Raw genomic sequence first — 12,027 nt, forward strand, 5'->3', positions numbered from 1 at the left:
ATATGAAAACTTGTAGAAGGGAATTGTAAAATTTCACGTATTTGTGTGTTATTTTTTGGTCGATAACTAGATATATTTAAATTCTCTTTTCGTTAAATTTTTGTTTAACTTAAGTTTCTTAATGAACCGTTTGAAAAGAAATCTTTTTTTTTTTTTTTGATGGGAAATTTGGAAGAAATTTCATTCCAATAAAGAAAGGAGTACACAGAGGCAGGGAACCTGCTAATACAATAGATCATCACTAAGAATTTCCTGAATACAAGGGGGAGGGGTTCCTTTCCATATTTTTGTTTGGCCTGTGCATATAGCTTCTAAAGCTAAATAGTGGGCAGCTCTGTTACCTTCACGCTTCAAGTGATGAAAGGAATAAAAACTGAAGGGTCTAGTTGCTACCCGAATGTCCTCAAGGATATGCCCAAAGTCGCTGCCAGAAGCTTTCGAGGTTAAGTCATGGATAATAGATAAAGCGTTGGACTCAAAAAGAGCTTGGTGGACTTGCATTTCAGCGGCAAAGAGGGCACCATGAAGCAAAGCATATGCTTCTGTGACTTCAGCAGAAAAACAAGAAGAAAGAACCAAGCTGAAAGCACCAAAGGGGAAGCCTGAGGAATCCCGAATGACAACTCCAATGCAAGAATTACCTCCCCTAATATCAGTGGCACCGTCCACGTTGATCTTGAAGAAGCCGGCAGGGGGAGCAGTCCAATGGGCACGGGCAGGAGGAGGAGCAGGGGGAGAGGAGAGCCTAGCATCAACAAAATCCAAGTGGGCTCTTTTTGCAGTCTCCCAAACCATGGTTGGCGGAAGAGCAGAGTCCCCAAAAATGGCTTGATTTCTGTTCCCCCATATTGACCAAAGTACAAAGAAAAAAAGAGCTAAATCCTTGAATAAGCCTGAATCAATGACCTTTGATATAGAGTCCATAAAAGATGCATTTGGGGAAGAGATGCTTACAGGGCAATCTGGCCAATTAGCCTAAGTAAGATTGGCGTGAGAGCAAAGAAATAAAGCATGTTGGAAAGACTCCATTTCCATGTCACAGATAGGGTAGAAACCAGAGACATTTAGACCCCGACAGCGTAAATTTAGCATGGTTGGAAGGCCGTTTCTGCAAACTTTCCAAGCAAAAATCCGGATCTTTGGTGGGATATTCAGATGCCAAATTGCTTTCCAGAAGGAGGTTTGGCTGTGTACAGCAGAACACTCACCAAGATCTTGATCATCTATTATTGCATAGCAATGTAGTACGCGCTTTTCACGGTGAACGAACCTCTTTTGTTACCTACCCAAACAAGCTGATCATCTGGAAGTCTAAAGCTGATAGGAATCTTAAGGATAGCAGCAGCCTCGTGTGGTAGAAAGATAGATCTTACCAAATCCATTTTCCACCATTTTGTATCCTCATCAATGAGAGAAGAGACCATTGGGAAGGTGCCAAAATCTAATTGAGGCGAGGTCACTTTATAGGTGGTTGGAGTTGGGAGCCACCTATCTTCCCAAATGTGAATCCGCTTACCATTGCCCACCCTCCAACGAGTGCCCTCCTTTAGGACCCGAAGACTATTATAGATGCTCCTCCAAGCGTAGCTTGGATTGCTTCCAATTTTTGAGTTAAGGACATCCTCAAAAGGGAAATACTTAGCTTTATAGACCTTTGCAACCAAAGAAGTGGGATTAGTGAGGATCCGCCATCCTTGCTTTGCGAGTAAGGCAAGGTTAAAGGCTTGGAGGTTCCGGAAGCCCATGCCACCATACAATTTGGACTTACACATCTTTTTCCAACTAACCCATGCAAGTTTTGACTCATGGTTCCTTTGGCCCCACCAAAAGTTTCTCATCATGCTTTCCAAGTCATCACACAAGGTTTTTGGAAGTTGAAAACAACTCATTGTGTACGTGGGCACCGCTTGTGCCACGGCTTTGATAAGAATTTCTCGACCTCCAATGGAGAGAAGTTTTCCTTTCCAACCCGCTAATTTCTTGCCTACTCTCTCTTTAATTTCAGCAAAGACTTGAGATTTTGATTTCCCAATCAAGGAAGGGAGGCCAAGATACTTCTTGTGTCGAGAGTCTTGCATTGGTCCTAGAGAATTTAGGATCTCGTCCCTGGCTGCAGGAGAGGTATTTGGACTAAAAAAGACCGAGGACTTGTCGGGATTTATTTTTTGCCCAGAGGCAGATTCATAAACTCCGAGTATGCTCATGAGTACATTGCATTCCATGACCTTAGCCTTGCAGAATAAAAGGCTATCGTCCGCGAAGAAAAGGTGAGTGATGGCTGGGCAGCCCCTACAGATTGAAATTCCAGAAAGGGCCTTATTTCTTGCGGCTTGATGGATAAGGGCAGAGAGACCCTCGGCACACAGTAGAAAAAGCCCCGGAGAAAGAGGGTCGCCTTGGCGAAGGCCCCTCGTGGGAGTGATGCAGCCATAAGCTTCTCCGTTGATGATGACAGAGTAAGAGACTGAAGAGATACATTTCATGATCAGAGAGACCCAATTGTTATGAAAACCCAATTTTTCCATGACTCTTTTGATGAAACCCCACTCGACCCTATCAAACGCCTTGCTCATATCGAGCTTGATAGACATGAAACCGTCTTTGCCCTCAGTTTTGTGGTTCAAATAGTGCATAAGCTCAAATGCCACTAGGACATTATCAGTTATAAGCCTATCTGCAGTAAAGGCGCTTTGATTTTCAGCTATCACATGGGGAAGGACAGCTTTAAGACGGTTAGCAAAAACTTTTGAGATGAGCTTATACATGACGTTGCATAAACTGATAGGCCGAAATTCTGTCATTCTTACTGGATGGTTTGTTTTTGGGATTAAAGCAATGTTAGTCTTATTTATTTCAGTCATGGGCAAATTACAGTTTAACACATTCAGCACCATATTAGTAATATCTCTACCAACAATATTCCAATATCTTTGAAAGAATATAGCGGACATACCGTCGAGGCCGGGAGATTTGGTTGGGTGGATTTGGTGGAGGGCCCGCAGAACTTCTTCACTGGTAAAGGTTTTAGTAAGCTCAGCATTCATATCATCTGTTACCCGGGTTGGAATGGTGTTGATGACCTCTTCAATTCTATTGGGAGAACTTGATGTATAAATCTTTGAGAAATAATCCACTGCTGTACGAGCAATGCTGTCTCTGTCATCACACCAGCAGTCATCATCGTTCCATAAGCCCAGAATATAATTTTTTCTTCTCCTCTCCGAAGCTCTAGTGTGGAAGAACTTCGTGTTCCTATCCCCTTCTCTATACCAGTGAATTTTGCTTCTTTGATGCCAAAGGATCTCCTCACTATCCAGAAGACCATTTAAATCCTTCCTTAATTCATTAATTTCTACACTGTGCGAGCCATCCCGATCAAGAGTGGTTAGAGTATTCAGCAATTTCTTATGCTCTTGAATTTTCTTAGGAATGTTACCAATGACATCTCTACTCCATAAGGTCAATGCAGAAGCACACAAGCTAAGATTTGAGTTAATACCTTCAGGAGTGTTTTCGAGACTTCCCGTGTTCCAAGCGGCTTCCACAATGTCATAGCAATCATCACGCTTGGCCCACAAAGCTTCAAAGTGGAAACGGCGATTCCGGCGAGGGAGAGAGGTGATAGAGTCAGTAATTTTTAGTATGCAATGGTCGGAAGTGGAATCAACAACATGATAAACCTTGCAATTGCTGAACTTGTTTGACCAGTCAGAGTTTGCAAAGGCTCGGTCCAGGCGAAGGTAAACCCGGTCACTGTTGTCTTGCATATTGCACCAAGTATACTGGGGCCCTGAGAAGCCCAAGTCTTGAAACCCACATAAATTCACCGCCTCTCTAAAGCCATCCATTTGACGTTGAGTTCTAGGGGGGCCACCTGATTTTTCAGTCACAGACAAAATTTCGTTAAAATCGCCGCAGCAAAACCATGGCAGAGAAAATTGGCTATTTAGATAAGAGAGAAGTTTCCATGAATCTTTCCTTAAATTTGATTCGGGGTGACCATAGAACCCCGTGAATCTCCAGGTGAAGTTGCTGTCCTGCTCAGTGATGGTTGCATCAATGTGGTACTGAGAGTATGATTTAATTTCGAGATTTACATCCGTAGACCAGAAGAGAGCAAGGCCCCCACTTCGACCCCGGCTGGGAACTATTAGACCATTGGAGAAACCCAGAGAAAATTTTATTTTTTCCATATGTTTGTGTTTTACTTTGGTCTCCACAAGGAAGACTAAATAGGGAGTCCATCGCCGCACATAATCGCGCAACGTATAAATTGTTCGGGGGTTCCCAATTCCCCGGCAGTTCCAACATAAGGCATTCATTGTGCCCGGCGGTGCTGCTTAGCAGCAACCGCCGATAATGCAAGAGTATGTTTGGAGTTTTGTGGGAGCATGTCGCACAGTCTTTTTTGAGGGTGAGTTTCATCTAAATCATCATCAAAAACTAACTTACCCGGTCTTTTAGTCCCAGAGAGGTTGACTTTTTGCTCACCATGGGCTTGTCTACCTTTCTCACGGGCTATTCTTTTTAATTTTGTTTTTCCTTTCTGCTGAGATGGCTTAGTGGGCGAGTTGGGCTTCTGTATATGAGTGGGGCTACTAAGACGAGTTGGGCTTTTTAAGGGGAGTTTGAGTGGGCTACTGACTTCTTGGGCTTCCTGGTGAGACTTTGAGGTGCGGCCCACTTCAGAAACCACGTCCATAGCTTCAGTACCTGAGCCTACAGCCCCTTCCTTGTCACGTGAGGCGAGGTCTGACTGGGAGAGTTTGAATTTTGAACTATCACTGTTCTTTCCCTGAAAATCCGCTGCATTAGATCGTGAGCTTTCTTTTCTGTCAGAATTTTGGGGCTTCGCAAAGACTCTGCTTTCTTGGTTTACTTGAATTTCCGTAGGTGCCCCTGGTTTGGAGGTGTAATCCGATGGGTTTGTCATTGTTGGAGCCGATCTTCCACTTGATCGGCCTGATTGTTCGTCTTCAAAACTCCAACTATTTGAAGATTTTTGCCTATCCCCACTGCTTTTCTGGCTGCCTGTAGCCCTCAGCCATTCTCCATATTGCTTGGGAGAATCCGGATTGCCAGAAAAATTTGGGCAGTGCTTTTCATCATGACCCAAGAAACCACAAACATAGCAGAAAGAGGGCAGCCTCTCATATTTAAAATTAACCCAGGTTTTCTCCCTGTCAAGGTTGAGAATATTACCTCCTCGGCGAAGAGGCTTATTGAGAGGAATGTTAACTATGATTCTTAGAAATCTAGCTTGCTCCGTTAGCCACATTCGTTTATCTGTTTCAAGGTAGTGCCCCAAGCTGTTGCCTAAATCTTTTCCAACATCTTCAGATAGATTTTCGAACGGCAAGCCCTAGATTTGAACCCAGAAAGGGGCATGAGTGAAGGTGATGTTTGTGGCTGAGAGACCCCTTTTCCATATCTACTATTCGCAGATCCGATCCCATCTTCCAGGCGGCTCTGAGGGTATTTTTCAAAGCTCTCTGATTTTGTTGTCTATCCGTGAGAAGCTTGCCAAATAAACTAAGAGCACACTCCTCCATTAGGTCCGATCTGTTCATGGAGGAGATCTGGATGTCTTCTTCTTCATCCTTTGTGAGGCGTAGGTGTTGCAGATTCTCTATTACAGTCACGTCCATTTTGCTGAGGGTAGAAGGTAAGAGAGAGGTAAGGAGAGCAGGGGTTTGGGGTTAAGGGGAGGGAAGACCCTTATCAAGAGGGAGAGAGGCTCGGGGAAACCGAGAGGGAGAGCTCCTAGGGAGAGAGAAAGCTCCTACTGAGGGAGAGAGTCAATTGTTAAATAGAATAATGATAATAAAAAAGAAAATTATTTATTTACATTATACTATCAAGATAAGATTTACATTATAAACTAAATAAATGCCTATAACATTATACATTTTTATGCAAATGTATATAATATTGTATACTTTTTATACAACATTTTACATATTTTTTTAACCTACTACTAGATTGACAGTACAGAAGCAATAAATAAATTTAGGAAATGTTAAAGAATGAAAAATGATAAAATAATTAATTTTGTTTACAACTTTTAATATTTTTCATAAAAGTGATGTAAATTTTTTTTAATATGATTTATTAACAATTACTCTAAAATCATCTATTAATTATACAAATCGGTGTGTTTGTAGAATGTTGCAACCGAATCACATGATAATAGTAGCCTGTACCAATAAATGAACCAATCAAATAAAAAAATCTTTAAAATATTAGAAACCAAATGAAAGGTGAAGTTGTAGCCACATGTACAACTTTTTCACATAGGGAAAGGGTAGTGCCTATCAATGCCATAGTGATAAACAACTCATCGAAAATGAAAAAAAGAATCTTGGCTTTTGCATACTAATGACAAGTGACAGAAGAAGAAAGAAGAAAGAAGAAGAAGGAAAACGCAAAAGAGGAGGAAGAAGGAAAACACCGACAGGAAGAAGAAGAAAAGGTTTGTGATTTTCATTTTATTTTATGTGGATTTACTAATTAAGTGTGTTTCGGGATTGCAATTTCAAATTTGGGATTGAGAAGGAGAAATAAAAAGACAAAAAAATGGCACAAAGTGGCAAAACAACTCAGTTTTAACGAAGATGAACTAATTAAGTCGTCTATTTTTATTTTTTAAAACTTTGGCTGGAACCATGAGATCCGGTCATAGTTTTCAAACCCGGGTAGTTCGATTGGAATTTTTGTGTAGAGTGGGCTGGTGTTGAGTTAAAAGAATCATCCTAATGGGCGGTTCTTAGTTAATCGGGTTGGACATTATGTTTTGATTCGGATTTCAAAACCATGAATTAAAGTGGGTCTTTATTTTTTCTTTATTATTTATTTATTTTCCGTTTAAAGCTTTATATAGCATATTAGCACTGCTAATGTATCTGTACTTCTGTGCATAAGTTTTTAAAAGTATTGTTTTAAACATTATATATTAATATATAAATATTTGTAATATTGTAATATTTTTTATATATTACTAAAAAGAAGTATAAAACTTACCTAAAAGTTATAAAAAAATTTACAATTATATATATATAAAATTTATATGCAACAGTAATTTCAAAATGGTTTAATTGGAACGTACACTCATACCGATTTTTTTTTTTGATGGGATCATACCGAAATATTCTGTTCTATAATCAAACTGAATACCGATATATTCTGTTCTATAATCAAACCGAATGATTCCGAAACAGTATTCCTAACTTTCCTAGGAATTAACATGATCACATGGGTCTTAAATCAAATTGCACTGTTATCTGTAATAAATATCACATGATTCAGATGTTCTCTTGATAAAGATAGTAGTGCTTGTATTCCATTAAAAAAAAAAAAAAAAAAAGTAGTATCACATGGGTTTTAAATCAAATTGCACTAGCATCCGTAATAAATATCACATGATTCAGAAGTTCTCTTGACAAAGATAGTAGTACTTGTATTCCATTAAAAAAAAAAAATAGTAGTTCTTGTAGCCTTGCTTGCATGGTTGTCAAATAAAGAGGTTTTCTGGCAAAATAATGTTTTTCAACAGTTTTACGTACGTTCAGATTCTAGTCAGTAAAAAATCAAGATTAAAAGAAGAGGGATGTTAAGGAGACATAATTTAATATAATTTGGTGCTATAATTTGTTGATAAATTATGATTGATAAAAGTGTGATGATATATTATATAGGCACAAATTTTTACAAATTACAATTCACAATTTGGCAAGTTGTAACCAGTGGCAGACCGAAGAGGCCTGGCCCCTCCAAAACATTTAAAAAAATTAAATCTTTAAATAAAAAATATCTTAAATAATTTGTAATAATTTAAATAACTTTATTATTTTCATCTTATAACCGATATGAAGGAGAATGTTAACTAGCAGTGTTTGGTGCTGGTTAGGTGCAGAAAAGACAAAAGAAATTTGTCAGAAAAAGTCAAAAAAATCAGAAATAGTATTCACAAACGTGAAAAAATGACATAAATTAAAAAAGAAGACAAAAGTTGTGTAAAAGAAGGTGTGCTTAACGGGCCGTGCGGTATCCGTTAACGCAATCCAATAAATATATATATATATATATATTTAAAACCAATATTAAAAAGTCATAAATTTGATTGATGTATCCTACCACCAAATCTTTCACATATACAGCAAAACATTTTGTCTCACCTTGGTGAATCTTTTTCTATTGCCGTACTTTTTTTGTGACTTTGCCTCCCCTTTCTTTTTTACACAGGTCACTGCCGTGGGCCCCTCCATGTGCAGAGTGCGGTAGGTGTTCCTTATAGCTGACTGGCTCCAAATGATTTTAACTCTAGTGATTTCAGATTATTCTATACCTGATACCCATTGGCCAATGGCCATTGCTTTTAACTCCTTTACTCTTTCCAGGTACTGTTTTGATTTTGTTGCTTTACTTTTCATTGCTTCTATTTATTTATTTAAGAGTCCCGTTAATGTGTGTCTTAAAGACATATTTTAAACTATTTATTTTTAAAAATATTATTTTGAAAATTAAAAAAATTATTAATACTTTTTTAATTTTCAAGAAATTTTTTTCTAAAAATAGTTAATTATTGTGTACTTTTAGGATATATATTATCAAAATCCTTAAATTATTTTGTCAATCTTGTCTCATGATTATTTAATTTTAATTAAATAAATTTTTAATTATAGTATATATTGAGTTATGAAGTATTGTACATTATTATTTTACATTTCATACAAAAAAAAAAAATTATATATGTCCTCCGAAAAATAAATTCCAACTCCACCACTAATTGTGACACAAAATTATGCTAGATTATGTGTCTTTAGTTTTACTATTAAAAGAACAGTGCTTGAGTTAGACCAGAATGATTGAAGGTTGTAGAGAAATTGGACAATAATTAATGACCAACACAGGGTACAATCATTATAGAGTACAACCCAATATTAAAAAGAGGAGTACTTGGATCAAATGTTCTTCAGAAATATTAGACAGTGATAAATGATCCAAAAATTCCATTAACACCTAATAAATCACAATTTTTGTAATAATTGTTCATTAGATAGATTGTGAGTGACAGAAAAAAAAAATGGTGAGTTTATGTAAAAGTAATATGCAATCAGATACAATCTATTAGAATAATTGTAAAAAAATTTATAACATTTTATGTGGTATTAGAATTACTCTTATTGACCAATATAGTCTATTCATAAAAAATAAAAAAAAGATTAGTCTCAAATATAGGTGGTCCCTATAGGTGGTCTTTTTTTTTTTAAGAGAATATCAGGCAATATTTGAATTTGTTGCTAAACGTGGAAAACGTGCTTCAGCCATGAATGTAATAATATTAATAATAATTTCAGATGTGCCATGCTTTATGTCGCACATTTGTATAAGAAGGTTTGGAACTACTTGTAGAGTAGTGGAAGCAAAAGCCTAAAAGAGAGAGAGAAAAAAAAGTGTTGTGAGAGAGAAGAAATGGAAAGGAGGCCAAGCAGTGCGAAAGGTGTAATCAGAGGAGCATGGTCTGCATGGGAAGATAAGATCCTTAAAAACTACATTAAAATCCATGGAGAAGGGAAATGGACAGACCTGCCTCAAAGAGCTGGTTCTAACTTCTAACAATATATGTTGCACTATATATTCTCTCTTCTATCAAAGTGGTTCTCTTTTGTCGATTATTCATACTGACACTTACTTCTTATTTTGTAGGGCTGAGGAGATGTGGGAAGAGTTGCCGGCTTCGTTGGTTGAATTATTTAAGGCCAGATATTAAGAGAGGCAACTTTTCTAAGGACGAAGAAGATCTCATTATCAAACTACACAAGCTTCTTGGTAACAGGTATGGGAAATCTACTTCTTCTCCTCCGGAGCCGGTTCAATATAATTTGAGATTTGAGGTGATAAATTTAAATAATGGTTTTTATATTTAAATATAGATTAAATAAATTATTCATAAATATATATAAATTAAATAATTTTATTTAATATTAGAGATATAATTTTTTCCACAACTTTTTATGTGATGATAAGTTAAATAATATTGTATAAAGATTTTTTTTATTAACTTCTTCTGAGTAAACCAAAATATATTTAAGATTAAAAAGAAAACTAAATACATTGTTATTATGATTAATGTTATTATTATTATTATTATTATTATTATTATTATCATTCTTTGATTCAAATTTGATAAACAACACCATTTTTTATTATAATAATTTTATGATGAAATATTAAAAACACCTTACACATTGCTATTAATTGCAAATTTGATAATATATAGTGATAAGTATAACAAGTATTAAATGAAAGATCAACATAAGTAACAGTGAATTTAATTTTGAGAAAAAATTTATAAGACCCACAATTGTGCAAATCATAAACAAGTGAAAGAAACTCATTTTGCATGCGAGGGTATTATTTATTTATTTATTTTTTTAAATTCGATAGTTACAAAGGAAGATGAAATATTTGAACTCTGAATATTTTCATTAAAAACATCATAAAGTGTCAATCAGTTGAACTAGAGGAAATTTGCATAGATTATATGGTCTTTTTTTCCTTTGGGTCTGGGGAAAATTCCCCTCCCTCCTCCCAAATGTCACACTATAAAGTGATAAATTAATGTGCTTACAAACTAGACATTGTGTTACGAGTGTTGCAGTTGGTCACTCATTGCTCGGAGATTACCGGGACGAACTGACAATGAGATAAAAAATTACTGGAACACCATTTTAAGCAAGAGGGTGCAAGATGACAAGATTCATGGACAAAGTAGTAGAATATTAAAATCCATTGGAAGGATAAGAAAGTTGACATCAGACTCTAATCCAGGAATAAAACTGGTTTCTCACCCTGTGATTCGTCCAAAAGCAATGCGGTGCACAAAGGTTATCCTCCCATGGCAACCGGATAATAATCAAATGTTCAATGAAAATATAGTTCCTTATGGGAATAGTGAAAACCTATTTCCTTCAGTTCAACCGGAGAATAATATCTCTGACTTTCTGAAAGATTTGGATATAAATTACCTTTTGAGATCGAATGTGCAAAATTCAGATGGCCACCAAACCAATGAAATCAATGTACGTAACATTGTGTTGGATTTGCCAGTTTCTAGATGCGATGCCAAGTTTAAAGATTTAATGGATGAAGGGAAGCCTGAGAATTGGAGGGCTACAAATCTTTTTCAGCCAAATGAAGCTATGGATCTTAGCACATTGGCTTCTTTTCTGGATTCAGAAGATGCATGGATTAGCTAAAAGTAAACAAGATGCATAACTAAGCCCATTATCTTCATGAATAATTGGTGCCCGTTGCTGTTAGCATTTTCTTATGTTGTGGGTTAGTATTGTCATCTATGTGTATCTAATTAAATCATGAATAGTTGGAGTGTATTTTGCTTGGCATCTGTTGAACCCAATAATGGATAATGCTCACCACATGTTAATATTAGACATTTTTCAGTTGCAAATGCATTGGTTTGACCCATTAAAGCCCAATACATTAATACTCTCATATACCAAATATATATATATACACACTCACATATATGCACTACATATTGTGTTAGTGGTACCCAAATATGTGTTTGTGATTGCAAATGAAGAGGTGTAATTCACCCTCCTCACGCAAAAACAACCATTCTTGACATTGTAGGAACTTGTGGCTCCCTCCTCTCATTCTCATGGCGAGTTTCTCATCAGTTGTGTTTTGTCTACTTACTATTTTTTAAAATAAGTATATACTAGTGATATTTGAGAGTTTGGTAAATTGTTTTTAGTTTTCACCCACTTTTGTTTTTTGGATGTTTTAATTCCTTTGCTTTTTTGGTATGTGGATCTTGGTTGAAAATTTTCAACAATTCCTTCATGTGTTGTCACGTATGAGTACTAGATTGTATGTATATATTGTATTGATTAAATAAACATATAGACATTGGTGGCTCCACCCTAAAATTTTTTAGGTTTAACATAATTAATTTTTGGACAAAATTTGGCAACAAACTTGATTGTAGACTAAATATATATA

At 36.4% G+C, this 12,027-nt stretch overlaps 1 protein-coding gene across 2 annotated transcripts; it reads left to right on the forward strand.

Moving 5' to 3' along the window:
• Positions 1 to 6,249: 6,249 nt before the first annotated feature.
• Positions 6,250 to 11,470, forward strand: LOC126706880 (transcription factor MYB1-like). Of its 2 annotated transcripts, none has more exons than XM_050406453.1 (3): positions 6,250 to 6,472; positions 9,706 to 9,835; positions 10,661 to 11,470. In XM_050406453.1, the coding sequence occupies exons 1-3, from the start codon at positions 6,379 to 6,381 to the stop codon at positions 11,256 to 11,258; spliced, it is 822 nt and encodes a 273-aa protein (XP_050262410.1). In that variant the 5' UTR covers positions 6,250 to 6,378; the 3' UTR covers positions 11,259 to 11,470. The 2 variants fall into 2 exon arrangements, with proteins under 2 accessions (XP_050262410.1, XP_050262409.1); XM_050406452.1 differs by lacking the exon at positions 6,250 to 6,472 and adding an exon at positions 8,732 to 9,601.
• The last annotated feature ends 557 nt before the right edge of the window (positions 11,471 to 12,027 follow it).

Source organism: Quercus robur, chromosome 11 (genome assembly GCF_932294415.1).
Source record: "Quercus robur chromosome 11, dhQueRobu3.1, whole genome shotgun sequence".
NCBI lineage: Eukaryota > Viridiplantae > Streptophyta > Magnoliopsida > Fagales > Fagaceae > Quercus > Quercus robur.